The sequence below is a fragment of the Panicum virgatum genome, chromosome 9K (assembly GCF_016808335.1).
Source record: "Panicum virgatum strain AP13 chromosome 9K, P.virgatum_v5, whole genome shotgun sequence".
NCBI lineage: Eukaryota > Viridiplantae > Streptophyta > Magnoliopsida > Poales > Poaceae > Panicum > Panicum virgatum.
Genome location: NC_053144.1, coordinates 44,551,208 through 44,571,895, shown reverse-complemented (window position 1 = coordinate 44,571,895; position 20,688 = coordinate 44,551,208). Strand labels below are relative to the sequence as shown.

Here is a 20,688-nt window from a genome sequence, read left to right as displayed (position 1 = left end):
CGTAGAGCAACCCTGCGTGCGCCTGCCCCGATGGGTCCTTCCCCGGCGACGTTCGTTGGTTTCGCCGCCGGCCTGCCCGGCGACAACCGATCTGACCGGTATACCTGACCGGTCCGACCGGTCTGAGCATCGGCGCTGCGTTGTGCCATCGCTCGCTGCGCGTTCGAGCACTTTAGTGTGTTGGCCCTAGTTCTGCACCAGTAGTATCCTATGTGTTGCGTGTGTAGAACTTGATCAGAAAGAGAAAGGAAGGGGCATCTGCATAAAAATCTCACAAGGAAATGGTGAACGTACATGAAGGAGTACAAGTTTATCCAGGCCAATACCATATGTCTTCTTTTCAAATGCTCTATGCATTCGTAATTTTATTGTGAATGAGGATTGAGGAACTGCTAGCCATTGACACGTCACCTTTGTGTTCCATTTATCTGTGTTTACTTCTTGTATATATTTGTTATACTGCACTCAAGTTTGTGAGAATTGGTTCTGCCGTGAAGTAATTTCGGAATATTATTGCCCTCTCAAAGCCGCATTTGATAGCACTGCATCCTTGACAGTTACTTCCTTGACAGTGTAAAAAGATGACTCTTTTATCTTTCAATTGCAACCGCGACACTTCATACTCGAATCAGAACAGCGAGGCAAAGAGATGGACGAGCACAAAATGGGAGCTGATGAAGATCTTCGCACAATACAGTTTCCTTGGCGTCTGTATCCTGCTTGGTTCTGGACAAGAATGCATGCTGACAGGCTGCCACTTTTCCCACATGCCTCCCATCTCCAAACCCATGGTTTTTCCTCAACACTATGGATAGGTTTGGTTCCCCGTACTGTGAAGAACCGTCCAAATTATATCGACTAAACCGGGTTATCATCCATTGATCAACCCAGCTTAAGCGAAATAATCCCGGTAGTCCCTGTTATGCGCCTCAAGCATCGCCCAGGAACAACTCGCACACCGTTTGTTCACATCATAGCAACCATCACAAGAATATATGAGAGCAGAAATTTAAAGTTTTGATTACAAGTCTTAATTATTTTACAAAGTCATGAATTTAACTACAACAAGAGCAACTATACATAAGTGTTTTCAGCAATTAAACTTTCTTTACAAGCTAAGATGTATCCTAGGTCTACGTGGATATCCTATCATATTTTTCCTTAGTTTCAGAGCTAAAACACAGCGGAAAATTTTGAAAGCATTAAGTAGCAATAATGATGTCCTTGTCCCAGACACCACTTGCATATATTTTGAGCAACTTCCACCATTCATCCACATTGCCGGCTCCGGCAGAATGAATGTGGCCATCACTCCTTAAAAGAAAACCTGCAAAACAACTTAACGGCAACACCGTAAGGACATTTTGTACTTGCAGGGCTTATCCACAATACTATACATTTGGTGGATGCAAGAGGCTTGTCAATTTCTAACATTTATATATAAAAATGCAAGCATAATTTATCAAGTTAATAAGAAAAAGACATGACATCTATTATTCCTAGATCAAGCACCAATACAATTGCATAATTAAAGTGATTAAGTAAATATCCATGAGCTCAATCTTCCATGAACTCCATCATGAGACTCTACATTGGAGCGAACCTCAGAGAGCATGCTCAATGACCGAGAGCGCGGCTATTGCAATAGATTAATAACCCTGCAGGGGTGTACAACTTTTTCCACACGAGAACAAGACCAACAACCATACCCACAGCCAAGGATAAGTGTTGATTCATGCCTCAACCTTTCACACAAACACAACCGGCTATGAGCGAACGGTCGGGAAGGACAAGTGCACCGGATCCGCCGATCACACTCCATCACAACTCGCACCGAATCCGATCAAGACAAGGTGTGACTCATGCTATTTGGCTTACCGTCCCATTATTAAGCATGTGGTTTGTACGGAAAAGTGCTGAAGAGACCGGCGACCAAAGAGACGGTCCTTAACCAACTCAAGCAAGTCTAAGCCACTTGGATTCCACTTCCAACATGGCTCTACCATTCTTACTCAAGTCCGATTCATCATTCTTAATTGCTCCACTTTTATCCATCATCGAGTAGCCATGTAAATTAATCAAACATCCTATAGCTCGCGAGTGATGGTAACCTTGCCATCTCTCGACTTCTACCGAAGCTAAGCATGACTAAGCAAGTTAATTCGAGAAGTCTAAGCATTCATACTTTACCTAGTATAAGTTATTCTAGAGCTAGAAGGAAAACATGCCAAGTAGATTCTACACATATAAAATGATCTAGATAGGGTTAAGCCCATGCACAAGCAATACTTTATAATAGCAAATTAAGATTCAAAAGTAGAGTTTGAGATACATAGTTGCCTGCCTTGGTACTCCGCAACCGCGACACTCCAGAACGTCGTCCTCTAGGAAAGGAGATAAATGCATGAATTAGAAAAGATGCCATGAATGCTTATGCATATGAGATGCAATGACTCATGAGAAGTAAAGGCTAACATGATTCAAGGTCATAAACCAAGCAACTAAAATAAGGCACACCAAAATTACAAAGGGAGATGCAAAACAATAATAACATGTTTGCACACACTCAACAACATAAGTTGTAACAAAAGGATGCCATCGAAACTAGTTGTGGTATTATTAGTTGTCATATAAATTAAGAATAAGTAACTCATCACAACATCAAGCATCAACCATGTGAGTTAGTTCCTGATTGTTATCAACATAAAGAATTGGAGCATGCTCATTCAAGTTGATACACTAGCATACCCAATTTTAGATAACTCAAGAATTAAAGGATGTCTAGCAATATTACATCTTAGTTAAGATACAATCATCATTATATAAAAGAAAAGCTAGCAAATCATGTTATACTTAGTTAAGAAAAGCATCACAATTGTAAGTTATATTATGGAAATTTACAATCATCAAGCATATCATATATATTTGTTTAACAAAGGAACGTTGATAGCTCACATGAGCACAATAGATTCACTAGGTATTTTATTACAAGTAAACTAGTTTTAGAATAAGCATATATACGTTAACATCCTTCTATAAACATCTAATGAAAGCTAATATTTATCAACAACATATCATGACCATAGCTAACTAACAAGATTCATTTCATGATTTTAGGAGTATCAGAAAATAATTAACCATGCATGCATTCAACTAGGTAGCAAGCTCTTAATTAACAAATTAGAAACTATATGATTATATAACTAGTTATGATGTGCTATTGGTTTTAGACAGTAGATAAAGGTTGAGAAAAGTAAACAAAATTGGATTCACAATTTTAGAAGCACATATGTATTTATTATCAATTTACTAGTTAAGTAGGTCTAAACAAATATAGATTAAACTTTACTAATCTACAAACAATTCATACAAAACAACATGTGTAATGGATAGTATACATCATAAGGAAGCTAGCAAAATTGGTTTCATAATTTTTTGACAAACAGAGAATTAATTATGTAATTAATATAATAAACATTTATTAAATAAACTAAGAAAATAACATAATTATTTTGGGTGCAAACATACTTTTAATAGGTAGGGAATATCAAGACAAAACAAACAAAATTTGTTTCACATCAATCGGAGCTATATTCAATTTTATATAAATTATGCAAGATGATGCATGATTATGCACGTAAAGAAACAAGTCTACTACTGTGCTCCTACAGTACCCGCGAACCGTCCGGTTCGAGGGGCGGACCGTCCGCGGTACAAGCTCGAGATGAGTTCCAGAAATGACTCGGTTCTGAGTGGAATTTGAAAGTGAACTGCGGATCATTTGGAGGTGAATCACGGACTGCCCGCCCTACAAAATTCTGGGGACATGTTTCGTGCAGAAGCTCGGTCTTTGAGGCCACGACTCGCGGACCGTCCGACCATAGGTCGCTGACCGTTCGCTTGTCGGCCGAGACTCACCGGCGAGGTCGCCAGTGGAGGCTCCGGCAACGGTTTCGAGTGCGGTTTGTTCCTATGGGTTCCTAAGGACATGGGAAACTTGTTTTGGCTAGTAGATTTGATATGCATGGAGTCTACGAAGATCTAGGTCATCAATAGTGAAAAGTGTTGAAAGGCCATGGATGGGATAGAGAGCTTGAATGATGGCACAAGAAGAAAGGGGAACAGTGAGAGGAGCTCACCGGTGATGTGTGGAGCACAAGCAAAGGGCCACTTGTTGGAGTAGAGCGCCGTCGGTGTAGATCGGGTCGAGTTCATCCTTGTGGGCTTAGGGAAGATGAAGAAGAAGTTTGGGGATGGCCTCCTCCTAGGTCTCCGGCGATGAAGGGATGGCCTAGGTGGTGGAGGAGCTCACCGGCGTCATTCTTCGCTGGTCCTCCATCGAACTCCGGTGAAGATGTGGTGGATTTGGTGAGGAGAAATGAGTTCTTCCTCCATGGCTTGGTTAGGGAAGACATCAAGGGAAAGGAGAGGAGTGTTCTGTTGTGAGGAGAGCAGCAGGAAAGGGAGGAGGCGCTGGGTGGGGTGGGGGTAGGATGGAGCGTGGACGCGTCTGGGTGTACGTGGCTCAACTTCTATGCAGAGGCGACACACACAGGTGGTTCTCATGGACCATCCGCGAAGGAGAAGCGAACAGTCCAAAGAAGAAAATCACTTAACATCCTCGTTCTGTACAGGAACTTCTCTCTTTGCTCCAATCTTCAAAACTAATCTTCTAAGCTTTCAAAAATCACGCCAATTTTTATGTTGATACTAGAAATCAAGAGCAACCCATTTTACTAGGAATTAGTAGAAAAGCTATTGTAGATTTGAAATGAAAATTCTTCCCGGAATGCTATTTTTGGGTTTTTCGGCTGAACTGTTTGTCTTTTAGATGGATTCCTAAAATCCGAGAAAAATCACCTTAATTCTAGATTTTCATAATAGTATTTTATAAAAATAGCTCCCAATATAAATTATATAATAACAATGCAAATTGCTTCACAAAGCATGAGTTTCAAATGTATCAACAATTCAAAATTAGATTCAAATGCAGTCAAATCTAGCACAAAATTTTTCTCAAAGCTAAACAAGGATGCTCATGATGCAATGCTTAACATGATAATTACATTTGGGTCGTTATACGTACGGCTGCAAAAGTATGGTGGAATGTATTACGAAGTGTACGAATCATCTTGCTGAATCATCACCACACATATAGCGGCGAGGCACATGCGGAGACTACTGGTACTGTTACAAAGAGAGGAGGGGAGCGGAGCAAGATCATCTGCAGTGAAGACTAACATGCAACTGCAACGGAGCAGTGGTTACTGCAATTTGCACTCATGGGGTTGCAGTCTGCCCCACGTGTCATCAGATTCTTACTGTGCCACATCAACAACTGTATTATCCAAAGCTCATGTTTTGTTCTTTTTACTCTTTACTAGTATAGTGCATGTACATTGCTAGGGGTAATATAAATTTTACCCAAATTTATATGAGACTACAATTTTATGCTCTTTCACTCCTACGCGAAATATTGATTATCTAGGTTCCGATTGGGATTCTGATTGCTTTGTTCGGGTTCCCATTAAAATTCCGATTAATTTATTCAGGTTCCTATTAGGATTCCAATTGACGGACCGTGGAACCATTCTTTACTTTAGAAATAGTATATAGAAAAGACAGAAGTATGAGTATATCTGCGAACTGCGTAGTTTAGCTGGTAATAAGGTTCCTTGTGGTTAGGTTTGAATCCTCAACTCGGCGCGGTGCTCGTATTTTTCTGAATTTATTTCAACTAGCACTATTTTTTTCAATGGTGGGCAAGAGATGCTTATAGAGATAGAGTTGCATGTATGCGAGGTGCTTGCGGTAACTTTGTTAATTAAGGACGAAATCAGCGCGCTTGGGCATATGTTCTCGCCAGTCGCGGGCGCTAGGATTGGCATGGCGTGACGAAGCCAAATCAATGGCCTGAGGCTGCTTCCAGCTAGACATAGGGAGCACGTTTCGTGATCTTCCCGGGAGCCTCCCATTCCTAGCGGCCCACAACTTGTCGATGTGCCAATATCATCCAATTTTTCTCATTATTGTCAGCCTTCTAGCTTTTTTTTTCCTGCCCTAGACCAAGACATATTACAACGACGGATCGTGTTGCTCAATCCAAAACTCCAATATATACCCCGTATGAGTAGGCAGACGTACGTGAAAAGTTGCTGGTGCATTTATGATCGTACTAATAACTCGGTAGTATGAGTATTTTTTTTAAAAAAACCTTTGCACCTCGTACCTTAACATGCAAACTGATATTTGGATTTGACACTGATAAAAAATGCGGCCAAGGGTTGGGGGTTGAACAGTCCCACCGTTTTTCATTAAGAGGAAGAAACATGCAGAAAACCCCCCGAACTTAGGCCCATGCCTCGCGGCAAGCATAGCAAGGGGTTTTTATTACCCATTTGCGAAATATCAGGGTTCGAACTCGAGACCTACGGGGTGCCGTTCGGCTGCTGTCGCCGTTTGGGCTAGCAACCTTAGGCTTGGATTTGACACTGATGGGAATATTTATTGGTAATGCTACATCTTTTGTTAGGAAAAAATCTAAATTACTTCACTCAACTCAACTATAGCCAAAGTCCAGATAACCCCCTAAAACTATCATCTGGTTCATTTTACCCCCAAACTATACAATTTGTCTTTTTTATTTTTCCAAACATTGGTGGGGTTTTCAGTTGAAACTATACAATATGATAGTACACATCATAGCACGTGTTAGAAAAAAATATATCATAATTTTTTATCATAATTTTTATTAGTTAGGATATAGTAAATTAATCATTGGAGCTCAAAATTATATGAAAATAATAGTTAAAAATTATAACATTTTTTTAGTATGCATTGTAATGTCCACTACCACCCTGTAAAGTTTAAATTAAAGATTAACTTGTGTATGGAGATTATTTAGACTTTGGCTATACTTTAAGCTAGTAAATCGATTTTTTTCCTTTTTTGTTATGGTTAACAAAATTCTTGGACGGCATCTAGATTTTGAGTACTACTCACTACTGAGGCAGTAGCAATTTTTTGAACATCTCTTCAAAATTAAGGTATTCGCTTTAATAAGTTGTAAAATTAGTAGAGCTTACTCCAGCGTTTGAAAAGAAATAAAGAAAGAAGAAGACAAAATGTAGAATATCTGAACATACACAACAAATCTCTCACTCGACGTATGCATCTCATCTCATTTCATAACACGAAAGCACGTCCGGGGACGGACGATTCTCCGAAATGTCATCGTACCACGTCACTTGAAAAAGCAGCGACTGTCGGATCAGGCAATCAAATGGTGACCGTAGCGTGCAGGTTCGTGAGTAGGAGACCTAGCAGCTATGGAAGCAGTCAGGTCCCGAGCAGGATACCGGGTGGCGAGTGAGCGCGGCGCCACGTCCGCTCCGTCGCTGACTTTCTCCTATGCTATCTGTTTAATATCAGTATGGACAACCCCCGCGCGCAACCTTATTATATATAGCGATTTAGTGAGACGTGTGTATCATGTATCAAGGGGTTGGTTTAGCATTCATTCATGACCACTGGGTTCTGGGTATAGAAAAAAAAAAGGAAAAAAGGTGATGTTCAGGGTCAGGGAGGTGTACAGTCATGTGTATTGAGCTTAACATAAAGTTACTGAGATTTGACTGCGTCAGTACTTTGTGAGACCACTAGTGTTCCAATGAAAACTGCATTGAAGGCAATTCACTGCATGCTTACTAGACTTTCGGTACCGCTGCAGTTATTATCGCGTAGCAGGACAATATTCAGGTTCAAAATTAGAGATGTATCCTCTGTGTTGTGTTGTAGAATTTGATCAGAAAGAGAAAGGAAGGGGCATCTGCATAAAAATCTCACAAGGAAATGGTGAACGTACTTGAAGGAGTACAAGTTTATCCTGGCCAATACCATGTCTTCTTTTCAAATGCTCTATGCATTCGTAATTTTATTATGAATGAGGATTGAGGAACTGCTAGCCATTGACACGTCACCTTCGTCCGTTTATCTGTGTTTACTTCTTGTATATATTTGTTATACTGTACTCAAGTAGTCAAGTTTGTGAGAATTGGTTCTGCCGTGAAGTAAAATTCGTAATATTATTATTGCCATCTCAAAGCCGCATTTGATAGCGTTGCATCCTTGACAGTGTAAAAAGATAACTCTTTTATCCTTCAAGTGCAATCGCCAGTGGCGGAGCTCGAATAAAATTTTAGGTGGGGCACAATCGTCACCTCTCCATTGCTCATCACCTCACCGGAAGGTAGAAAGATGGGGTCCTAGTGGTGCGACTCCGGCGGTAGGTGGGGCAGCTGCATGGGGAGCTCCGCCACAACCGTGATACTTCATACTCGCTTCAGAACAGCGAGGCGAAAAGATGGAAAAACACAAAATGGGAGCTGATGAGTCTTCGCACAATACAGTTTCCTTAGCGTCTGTATCCTGCTTGGTTCTGGACAAGAGTGCATGGTAACAGGCTGCCGCTTTTCCCACATGCCTCCCATGCCCAACCCCATGGTTTTTCCTCAACACTATGGATAGGTTTGGTTCCGCCTACTGCTGCAAAAGGATGGTGGAATGTATTACGAAGTGTACGAATCATCTTGCTGAATCATCATCACACATATATAGCGGCGAGGCACATGCGGAGACTACTGATAATGTTACAAAGAGAGGAGGGGAGCGGAGCAAGGTCTGCAGTGAACACCAACATGCAACTGCAACGGAGTGGTTACTGCAATTTGCCTTCATGGGGTTGCAGTCTACCCCACGTGTCATCAGATTCTTACTGTGCCACATCAACACATGTATTATCCAAAGCTCATGTTTTGTTTTTTTACTCTTTACTAGTATAGTGTCTGTACGTTGTAAGGGGTAATATAAATTTTAATTTACCCAGAATTATATGAAACTACTAATTTTATGCTCTTTCACTCCATGTAGCCATGTACAAGTCGTACCGTGACCATGCGAAATATTGATTATCCAGGTTCCGATTGGGATTCAAATTGCTTTGTTCGGGTTCCCATTAAGATTCTAATTGATTTATTCATGTTTCTATTAGGATTCCAATTGATGGAATGTGGAATCATGCTTTGCTTTACAAATAGTATATATAAAAGATAGAAGTATGAGTATACCTGCGAACTGCGTAGTTTAGGTGGTAATAAGGTTTCTTGTGGTTAGGTTTGAATCCTCAACTCGGCGCGGTGCTCGCATTTTTCTGAATTTATTTCAACTAGCACTATTTTTTTAGTGGTGGGCAAGAGATGCTCATAGAGATAGAGTTGCGTGTCAACTGCGAGGTGCTTGTGGTAACTTTGTCAATTAAGGACGAAGTCAGCGCGCTTGGGCATATCTTCTCACCAGTCCTAGAAGCGGGAGCAATGATTGGCACGGCATGATGAAGCCAAATCAATGGCCTGAAGCTGCTTCCAGTTTTTTTTCTAGATTAAGGAAAATCCGGCCTCGATCTCTCACATTTGAGAGTCCATAGCCAAAAATAACAACAATGCAGTACACAGACTGCTTTACCATACGCTACATCAGACCTTCTATCTAAGTTTAAACCTTAGACAGCTGAAATAAAAGAACAACAATGCAGCACTCGGTCTGCTTAAGCAACGCTATGGCAAACATTCGATCAAAGCATAGAACTTTGACAGCTAACCCAAAGCAACTAATACTCCACCCTATTCCTGTGTTCCACCCTCTCCTAGAAAACAACTTCAGCACCAATCCCTCGACATGTCTGCAGTTGCTTCTTATGTCTGCAGTTGCTTCTTAGAGTAATCTTCTCTTCCTCTTTAGATAGCTGCGACCAAAGCCTTGTCCAGTGCTTCTTAGAGTAATCTTCTCTTCTCAGTTGAACACTGCATCATTCCTACACAGCCATAATGCCCCGCATGTTGCTGCAACACCTACTAGAAGTTGCTTCCTTAGTTTCTGAGAATAAAGTCTCAACCAGGGACCCAACATGTCAATGACATTAGCAGGTGGTTTTATTCCAAATGCAAAGAAAACAGTATTCCACACAAATTTTGCCACATGGTACTCAAAAAACAATTAAACAAATGTTGTATGTTTTCCTTTTCACTGCAAAAACAACAGTTGCTTTCCCCTTTCCATCTTCTTTTTAGTAGGTTGTCTTTTGTTAAAATGACTCCTTTTTGTAGATACCGTAGGAAGATCTTTATCTTTAGAGGAACTTTTAATTTCCACACAATGCTTCTAGTAGGGACCATATTAGTTTGCATTAAGTCTGTGTACATAGACTTGACTGAGAATTTAGAGTTTTTGTTCAAGAGCCAAATAAAGGTGTCAGTATTCTCAGTTAGTACCACATTTAGTACCTTAAAAACTAAGGGCCACTTTGGTAGGGCTCCTCCCCTACCGGCTTCAGCTCCAAAATTACTGTGTTGTACTGTTTTGCACTGCGGCATTACAAAACACAGCTCCGGCTCCGCTTGGCTTTGCCTAGAGGACAGAAGGAGCCAGTGGAGCTGGGTTGTTGGAGCTTCTTCTGGCTCCAATACAGTAGTCTATAGTGCTAGAGGTGGAGCCGGGTGAAGCCCGGCCAAACGGGGCCTAACTCATGCCACAAGCTCAACTTATCTCCTACCAATGCTCTTATGAAGGAAATGTTTAGAGGTGTTGTGCTAAGAGCATTAGCTACAGTCTAGTTTTTTCCTCCTCATAGGCAGCACGTTTCGTGATCTTCCCGGGAGCCTCCCATTACCAGCGGCCCCCCAATTTGTCGATGTGCCAATATCATCCAATTTTTTCATTATTGTCAGCCTCCTAGCTTTTTTTTCTGACCTGGACTAAGACATATTGCAATGACGGATCGTGTTGCTCAATCCAAAACTTCAGTATATAGCCCGTATGTTTAGGTAGATGTACGTGATAAGTTCCTGGTGCATTTATGATCGTACTAATAACTCGGTGGTACGAGTATTTTTTTCTAAAAAAAAAACTTTGCACCTCGTATCTTAACATGCAAACTGATATTTGGATTTGACACTGATGGGAATATTTATTTGTAATGCTACATCTTTTGTTAGGAAAATGTCTAAATTGCTTCACTCAACTGTAGCCAAAGTCCGAATAAACCCCTAAAACTATCATTTGATTTATTTTACCTCCAAACTATACAATTTGTCTTTTTTTATTTTTCCATACATAGGTGGTGTTTTCAGTTGAAATTATACAACATGATAGTACACATCATAACACGTGTTAGAAAAAATATTTCATAACTTTTTATAATTATTTTCATAGGTTAGGATATAGTAAATTATTCATTGGAGTTTAAAATTATATGAAAAAATTATAAATTCTTTTTAATATGTATTGTAATGTCCACCACCCTGCAAAATTTAAATTAAGGATCAACTTGTGTATGGAGAAAAATATAAATTTACAGGTTAAAATAAACTAAATTGCATAGTTAGGGGTAAACTAAATCAAGTTTTAGAGATTATTCAGACTTTGGCTATACTTTAAGGGAGTAAATTGATGTTTTTCCGTTTTGTTATGTTTGACAAAATTCTTAGACGCCTGCTAGATTTTGACTTTTGAGTACTACTCTACTACTGAGGCAGTAGCAATTTTTTGAACATGTCTTCAAAATTAAAGTATTCGCTTTAAGTTGTAAAATTAGTAGAGGTCGCTCCAGCGTTTGAAAAGAAATAAAGAAAGGAACATACACAACAAGTCTCTCACTCGACGTACGCATCTCATCTCATTTCATCATCATAATACGAAAGCACGTCCGGGGACGGACGATTCTCTGAACTGTCATCGTACGTGAAAAAGCAGTGACTGTCGGATCAGGCGATCGAACAGCGACAGTAGCGTGCAGGTTCGTGAGCAGGAGACCTAGCATCTATGTAAGCAGGCGGGTCCCGAGCAGGATACCGGGTGGCGAGTGGGCACGACGCCACGTCCGCTCTGTCGCTGACTTTCTCCTATGCGGTGCAGGTGGCTTAGCCCTGGCCTTCCTTGCGGCCAAGCTGCGGCCAGTGGAGCGTCTTCAGCGGCCATGTCTTGCTACTCGCCTGTCGGGCCGTGACAGTTCTCGCAGTCGCCACGGCTCCCTCCTCTATCGTCTTCCCACCAGAAGGCAGCCCCACCAAGAACCGGCCAACGGTTAGGCGTCATGTGCCGGCCGCATGGTGGAGGCCCGCGATGCAGATGGAGGTCGGCCCCATCCGAACAGATTTAGCGGTGGCCTGTGCGCATGACTGGCTCACCACCACCGGTCACCGGAATGACAAGGGTGAGGGGCAGAAGCAAACGAGCGAGTGGATGAGAACGTTTGGCAATGACCACGCAACTCCTCACTCATGGCTCTCCTGCCAAAACAAAAAACAAAGCCAACTTTCACCATTGTGGTGGTTACGTACATGTTTTAAGTAAACTGGTTTTGAAATTATGATTTCAAGCAATTTTCGATGTTAATTGGCACTCCATACGTTAGCACGTTCCATTACGAGAAACTAAACACCTGTGATAATATTTATCTACCTGAGCATCTGAGCATGCATCTTTAATCTTTTTAATTTTTCCTTGCTGAACTTGTATGCGAAACATAAATAGTTAAATACAACTAATCCGGAGTCACTTCTCAGTAAGCATACACAAGCAACATTAGTCAATGACTGGTTATCCTCCCTCTGAATAGTCTTTTGTATAGGCACCTCCCCCTTTTCCCCCCTCCTCCTCTCTCCTTTGTAAGTATTCTGAACTTTTTTTGTACTAACCCCCCCTAACTCTTTTAATGAAAATTGAAGTGCTGTGGAGAACTCCACAATTTTCCCTTCAAAAATATTGATATTCTAAAATTGTTGATTCGTGTTACACAATTATAGAACAAATCATCGCATTATAACCAAAGGTGTTTTAGAATTCCAAATAGAATTTCACTCATGATGGGAGATTTATTCCTAAAATTTTTCGGCTATAATTTTCTTTTCTTTAAGAAGTCATTCAACTTCTTCAAAAAAGGAACCCTACATATTTTCATTTTTAGGACTAAATAAATGTTGCCATCCTATTTTATGCAACAATAATGTAAGCAAAGAACGATTTTGTCTCAATATAATAAAGTTTGCTATTGAACCCATATGTGATAATATGCAACCAGAACATGGTGTTCATATGAGCAAATTCTATGACTACATTTCACATTGATTCTGTTAAAATTCAGTTTAATTGAGGCAGTAGTGTTAATATGAAACCGCCGTTTAAGACCCTATACAGGCCATCCGTTAACCATAGAGAGTTCATAGACCTAAAGAAAATCGGTAGACCACAACCACCTTCAAATGTGGGGATAAAAAGTATATAGAAAAGGGATATTGACAAATATAAGTCAATATGTCGCTAACATAAACCCAACTTACTTCGAAACTAAAAACAAGCACATAGCTTTACATACCAAAACACCATATGGTAGTAGAAAACCCTTTCGCTCCTTCGCGTTGTCGCCCTCCAGGTTGGCTCGGGCGGAAACCCTATTTGCCGCCGCCGGCCCCTCTCCCCCTTCTTCTCCTGCCCTCGTCGCCTTTCGACCGCACAGCTGGAAATCCAAGGCATGCAAGGAAGGCGGCAACGGGGCTCTCTCTCCTTCTCCGACCATCCTCTATCCCTCCCATCGTGCTCTGGGGGTGGTGGTCAGTCAGCTTTGGGATGGCAAATCCAGCCCCTTTTGGTGTGCTCATGGTTGGATCTAGCCGCCGGTGGTCCGCTTCAGGGGATGGTGGTGATGGGCACATGGTCTGCGTCGGGGTGCCGCGACTGGTCGTGGATCTACAGTGGTTCGGGCGCCACGGCCAGAGGCGGGCGAGCAGGCAGCGACGGTACACTGTGGCTGGTGGCTAGCGGTGGCCGGCGTTGGTTCTGGTGCAAGGATGATTCAAGCTGTGGATCTCCTTCATGGGTCGCGCGGGTGTCCTCCATTTGGTGCCTCTGCTTCGCCGGTGCTCTCCTTGCTAGTGGTGCCGTCAAATATTATGCCGGGTGTTTTCACTCTTCCACTGCCCCCTTGCGTGGTTTCCTCCCCTTGCATGGCGTTGGATGGTGGTACGTGATAGACCGAATGTGCTTTCAAGTGGCTCCGTCAGCATCGAAGGAGAGATTGTCATTTTCGGTGAGCCTTAGTTTGCACCCCTCCCACCGCCTTTAGTCCCCACTTCGTTGGCCTGACCCTCATGTTAGGGATTGCCCCCCGCGAAGGTGGCACACCCCGAGGTTGACCCAAGGTCGACCTCCATAATGCATGCAACCTCATTCTTTGTCACGCAGGGCAAAGTGAAAAGGACGGAGCCATAAGGTGATGAAGGAACCTTCGTATGAGGATCCGGAGGTTGAGGAGCGAAGCTCTGCCTCGCACCCGTTGTCCTGCAGAAGCCGACTCGAGAGATTGGTGAAAGGAACCTTCAGGCGCTGGACCGAAGGTTGGGGAGCGAAGCCTTGCCTTGCGCTGGCCGGTCTAGTGAAGCCCGCCGGGGAGACAAGAATCAAAGCTCGTGGCCAAAGGTCAAGGGAAAGACCGCGTGGGAAGCGTGATCTAGGGTAGGAGTGTACAAGTCGGACACTCCGACCCGGAGAAATTACTAAATACCCCAACTATCTCTGAACCTCCGGAAATGACGGAGGGGGATTTTGGGAATGATGTAATCAGGGCCGGCCCTGAGGGGGTGCGGACGGTGCGACCGCACCGGGCCACCAAAAATTGGGGGCCTCCAAAAATTACTATTTTAAGAGTCATATCAAGTAACACTTGTACTCATAAGGTAGCTTATCTAGGTGTTGAAAGAGACTCGAATCATCTAAGTATTTGGCATGGGCCCTGTTTGGAATATTAGCCCAAGGCTAATTTTGAGAGCTAATATTTAGTCTTAAATTGGTAAGCTAAAAATTAGATCAAGGTAGGTTGTTTGGATCCATGAGCTAATGCCCACCCTCTCTTTCTCATTCCCTTGTCTAGGTGTGTGTGCGCATACTCAGTATTTTTTTGTGGGGTCTATTTAAAATTAGCCTCATTATGACCTCTTGGAGGACTAAAGATTTTGGAAGGAATAATCCACTTTAGCTCAAAATTATCCACCTGTTTGGATGCATGAGGATAATTTGGGACTAAAAGGTGAGAGATAACTATTATTCCTATGTATCCAAACAGGCCCATAAATTTTGTATCCTGTATACAGTTGGAGGAATAAAGCCGCGCGCTGCATTGGGATAGAAAAAAGTACCAACAATGCCCAGTTGCAGGTTTACATAGAGAGTAGACCTGATAGAGGTGAAGACCAATCGACAATTTCTCCAACATCTCCCCAACTACACGCTTCAGTGCCACCTTGACTTCCTCACGAGACGCTGCCGCTATCCACAGGTCGCCAATTCGCCACCTACTTGTCATGCCTGATTGTCAATTTAACTTTTTATATTTTTATGGTAAATGGGGGCCTCCATTATTGTTTCCGCACCGGGCCACCAAAAAGTTAGGGCCAGCCCTGGATGTAATAAGATAGGGGGTATAAATAGCCCCCTACCGCAACACTGTAATGGGTTGAACTTTTCGGGAATTATACTACAATTACGATTGTGCCATTGTTCCTATCGTTCACTACCTTCGTATTTCCTTCTTTTGTTTCCCATTCTCTGTTCGGCGATCATAGGATAGATCCCAACACCTCAGACGAAGGGTGACAGCGGACGGAATGACGTAGCTACGAGGGGTGGTGTGGAGGAGCAATGGCTGCGGTGTCTCTGGCGAGTATGTTGTTCGGTGGTGGCTCCCATCATCGATCAGTGGCCGTCATCTTGATGGTGGTCTGCTAAGAGTCTCTTTGCCCTGTTATCTTCCATGATTCCTTGGTTTCATTGCCTCATCAAATGCTGGGTTGCGAGAATAAGATCCCCTCTCTAGGATCTCCTCGTTTTCCTTTCTTCCTCCCTCCCCCTTTGAGGATTCCTCCCCTTAAACGGCGATGGAGGCTTGTCGATTGGATCTTAGATATGCTCCATAGGTGATGTAACCATGACTGTTGTCTGTCGGACTCGACTCTAACAGTCGCCTGTGGAATGGAGATCGAAGGAGTATAGATATTCAGATGTGGATTTGTTCAGTAGTGAACGGCTTGCCCATGTTAGATGGACAAATGTTGGCCTTGTATCTCTTTCCTCTATTTTATCTTTATCTTTTTTTCTCCTTCTACTCATTTTGTATAACCCCTTATATGCCGGGGCGTACTTGCACCCCCCACCCCCACCCCGAAAATTATTCAAAAAAAAATCTACCCTGTGCACGTGGGTACTCCATATGGGCTGGGACTGCTCATCAAAACACCAACAATTGGAAAACCCATAGATAAAAGTTTCCTTTTTTGAAGTGCGAAGGAGTAAAGCAAATTACTAGAAGTATTATTCCTCAACGCATGTGATCTGAGTGAAACATAACAGCAGACTCTAATGGAAAGGCTCGGAGTCATCCATCTTTTATTTTTTTTCGCTGGAATCGGAGTTATCTATTTGACAAACAACGGATGCAAAAACAACGACATATCACTACCGGAAACGGCTAATATGCCGTGTTCCAAATAGTTTGCCGTGTGCTAAAAGATGGGCACATGGCAAAATGACCATTTGGCCAGCCATGAACAACACGTTTGCCGTGTGCCAAGACCGGGCGCATGGCGAACTGACCATTGTTCGCCGTGTGCCAGGAAAAAGGCACACGGCGAACCTAAACACTTTTTAGTGTGCCAAAGCCCTGGGCACACGGCGAAGAGCTCTGCTGCTGGGCCCCGCGTGACCAAGTTCGCTGTGTGTCTATCCAGGTGGCACACGGCGAAGTCTTCTGTCACGCCGTTAGGCCGTCCTCACGACGTCAATGCCTTTTTTTGCCGTGTACCCTTGGATACACACGGCGAATGTGTTTGTCGTGTGCCCGATAAATGGCACACGACAAACTAGGCCTTTGTTGTGCCTAGCGCTGCCGTCGGGGGTTGACGGCGAAAACTTCGCCGTGTGCCTACTAAGTCTTTGCCGTGTGCTTGGTGCACACGGCGAATTAACCAATTCCGGTAGTGTATATAGATCACGGAGTACAAGGTACCAACAATATAGTTGTCGATCATCAGCATGAGAGATCGAGGATCGCCGTCTGATTTATTTTTGCACTATTGACTATTGAGTCGCAATTTATGCAGAAACCAACAGAAGACGTCGGCCTCTAGAAACTGGCCGTCTGTTGTTGAGAGTTAGACAGGGTGAATGTAGAGGCCAATCTTGTCGACGTACTTGTCAGCGTTCACATAGAATCCTGCGACGCCATGGCCGCTCTTCACAGGGCCGCCGAAATTGGTCCCGAACTTCTCTCCCCAAGGTCCCCAGGTCCGGACATTGGTGACAAATTTCAGCGAGGTTATAACGGTGGCGCCCTTGAACGTCCCGTATGTTCCTGAGACTTCCTTCACAAACTCATCTGCTCCAAGCTGGATCTGCAGCGTGCAAAACAATGTAAAAATAAGGTTTGCAATTGTTACTATTCATGTCCACCAGTTGATCTGATCGACCTGCAGGTTGCTAAGCTTGTGTGTGCATTTGACCCAAGATAAAGCTTGCTGGGAATCATCCCAAGAATCAACGGGCATGCAGATTACTATGGTCATCACGCATGGAGAGATGCTTACTGTTTAGAAGATGAAAACGGAGGAATCACTAACCGTTCGAAGAGTGCCACCGGCACCACCCCATGGACCTGCGGACTGCTCCTTGCCAGCTTCGTCAGTGTAAGAGAAGGCGATGGAGTCGATGACCGTGGCACTCGAGATGCTGATGCTTTGCAGGCGCTTTGGCGGCTCCGTGATGTCCTTTGGTGACCCTCCACTTCCACCCCACGACTCAAGCTTCTGGGCTTTAGGCTGCTTTTCGTACATACCACAATTTATGAAGATGCAATGGTATACATCTATCTTCGGCGATAAATTAGGAGAAACTATTTTTCTCACCGATTGGTCTTTTTGCAAGAAGTAGAACCCTGTGATAGTAAGTTCAAAAACATTTCCGTCGCCGTTGTGCTCATGAAGCCTTTTGTGGATGACTCCGGTCGCCATACCAAGCTCTCCGGTTCCGCCAACAACAGCCCATTCAGTTCCTTTTTCATTGCCAGTCCCCATCACCTGTAGCGTAGATCCTGGGTACCTGTATGTGTCTCATACGGAGATGTTGGGCAAACAATTAATTATCAATTATGTATGAATCGTTCGAAGAATTCAACAGAAATTTTCATACTGATGAAAAGGAGATCACGTTTACGCATGATGAAGGTATGATTATTGTAGGTACCTGCTTCCATTCTCGAACACTAGGCTGTAGGAAAGGTGCCAGTCACCGGCATTGATGTGCAGGCCCTGTGCCCGTGCAACAAGCTTGGCGTTAGACCCTGGCCCGTCGAAGACAGTCCAGTTGTTAACGGCCAACTCGCCCATCTTGGGAGGGTTGATGAGAGATTGCTGGTTGGCGTTTGGGCCCCGGCAGGTGTGGTGCAGGTAGAGGCCTTCGAGGCTGAGCTTATTGCGCTGCCATGCGTGAGCCGAGAGAGAGAGAGAGAGAGAGAGAGAGAGAGAGAGAGAGAGAGAGAGAGAGAGAGAGAGATGTGGGTGAAGGGTGATTCCTTGAGCTTTCTCTGCGACCGGAAGGTGTCTATTTATAGAGAATTAGAGACCCAGGTGCAGCTTTGGAAAGTTACGGTTGCACATTTTGTTACTTCTGTTGATTTTCTTGGTATTACTAGCTCCTGGCGGCGTTCAAAGTAGTACGACTCTCTCTCTCTCTCCCTCTCTCTGTGTGTATACTAAATGACTATATAACTATATGAGGAACAATTAAATTTGACATTGGTTCCGTTTCACGGCACATTGGCTATCATGTTCATACTGTTGTATTGAATCATCCGGGTCGATTGCTTTCGGTGCATATAATGCACACAGCTCTAGTTTCTGGTTGGGCTGGCTTGATGGCTTTATAGACCGGTCTAGGTGAATCCGAGTTAGCAGTCCATATCAATGAAGATTTTGCAACAATTTCAATTTTACCTGGGGAGAAGGTTTGTGACTGATTCAGGGTATCCAATTGATCAAAACAGAAATATGTATTTTTTTAATTTTGAAAAATACTATTCTTCCTTCATTCATCTCTAGAAGGATATCCTAGATGGTTTGGTGACACTAGGGCAACAACTGCAGCTTCTGATTGGGTTCCCTACTCAGATGGTGTTTGTTGGCTTTCAGGTTGAGCCCATGAAAACTTGTCAGGCTGGTTTCCCAATCTAGTTAGGTTATTGGCTTTCACAGAGCCGTCGTGTGGTGCACGTCTGTGACGTGTTGCACAATCAGTACACGATGTTTGGTGTCATCAACATAAATACAATAAATATAGGTAAATGTAATCCTCATTACTTTATTAAACTTAAACATGAATATAGGAACAAATGACAGAGCAGCCCTGAGAACAAATGACAGAGCAGCGCCTAGGGTAGCTTTGGTCTCCAGCAAGGACCTACTTAAGACCCTACTTAAAACTTAAGAGAATCTACTCTAAAAAGGGTCCCTATTTGAGTCCCTTAAGTAGGAAGGACCCCAAATCCACCCTTCCAGCCCCTTTTCCCATGGGTGGCTAGAGAGGCCCTAACTTTTTTTTTCTACAGATTTTCTCCCTCGCCTCTCCCTGTGCACACGTGAAGATGTTGCACCCGCGCCGCTGCCACCGCCAAGCTCAAGCACCCTGCTACCTCCCGAGTTGTGGCACCAGAGCTGCCATCATCCCCGAGCTCGATCACCTTGCTACCCCTGAGCTATGGCACCCTAGCTGCCGCCCTGGGTCTAACAAGCCCCTGAACTCGGGCACCCTCACCACCCCCGAGCTGCGGCAACCCTGTCGCTGCCGCTGAGCTCCAGCATCCTTCGATCCTCTCCCCCGCTAGAGCTGCAACACCTCTCACCATGCCCTCGAGCTCGAGCTCCTCCACTGAGCTCAATATCCTCCACCAAATCGAGAAGGGAAGCTCGAGTACTGACCTTGGGGGAAAGGGGGTGGCAGCCTCCGGCACCACTGCCGCTAGGGCATGTGGTTAGTGGTGGGATATGCAATCAATTTTGGCCAACAGAGGGGCGAGTGTAGGTGGTGGAGGGAGAGGGGTGTGGGAGAGAGAAAGATGCAAGGCAGCGGAGGGAGATGTGTGGGTGAAAGAGAAAGATGCAAGGAAAAAAAAGGGCCGTGGAATAAAATAAAAAAAATTAGACATTGTTGGATGGATCCCACCTATCATAATAAAAGTAGGGGTTCAAAGTAAGAGCGGTTGTTGGAGTTGAGAGTAAAAATTTAGACCCCATAAAATAAGGAAAGCCCTTAAGAAGTAGGAACCTTAGTTTAGAGGGTATTGCTGGAGTTTCTTCGAAGAGTATAAGGACATGATTTATGTGCTTGAGTAGCACGATCTGAAAGATGTGGAAGAGATAAACCACGAACATGTTACACCATTAAAGTAATCTGACATTTCTTATCCCCCGTACGAATGAATCATTGAGATCTACAGCGCGATTCCATTCTAGCAATCGCGCGCCACTTGAATTTTCAACGACCGATCCGACAAACGCGGGATCCGGCGCGGAAGCGCGTCCTTCCCTTTTCCGTGCA

General features: G+C 43.6%; 1 protein-coding gene across 2 annotated transcripts; it reads right to left on the bottom strand.

The window, feature by feature from the left end:
- Window positions 1-17,068: 17,068 nt before the first annotated feature.
- Window positions 17,069-20,232, bottom strand: LOC120651600 (protein GOS9-like). Of its 2 annotated transcripts, none has more exons than XM_039929150.1 (5): window positions 20,070-20,232; window positions 18,340-18,572; window positions 18,003-18,195; window positions 17,718-17,918; window positions 17,069-17,492 (listed from the first exon to the last, which is right to left on the bottom strand). In XM_039929150.1, exons 2-5 carry the CDS (start codon window positions 18,480-18,482, stop codon window positions 17,253-17,255), a joined length of 777 nt encoding a protein of 258 aa, XP_039785084.1. In that variant the 5' UTR covers window positions 18,483-18,572; window positions 20,070-20,232; the 3' UTR covers window positions 17,069-17,252. The 2 variants fall into 2 exon arrangements, with proteins under 2 accessions (XP_039785084.1, XP_039785085.1); XM_039929151.1 differs by having other exon boundaries at window positions 17,718-17,915; window positions 20,070-20,230.
- Window positions 20,233-20,688: the final 456 nt, after the last annotated feature.

What these genes read in the sequence shown, in the direction of transcription:
- LOC120651600 (XM_039929150.1), bottom strand. Translation starts at nt 18,482, where the DNA reads ATGGGCGAGTTGGCCGTTAACAACTGGACTGTCTTCGACGGGCCAGGG. An exon ending in TCTTGCAAAAAGACCAATCG is followed by an intron (nt 17,919 to 18,002) that starts GTGAGAAAAATA and finishes ATGTACGAAAAG; the next exon opens with CAGCCTAAAGCCCAGAAGCT. An exon ending in CCGGTGGCACTCTTCGAACG is followed by an intron (nt 17,493 to 17,717) that starts GTTAGTGATTCC and finishes TGCACGCTGCAG; the next exon opens with ATCCAGCTTGGAGCAGATGA.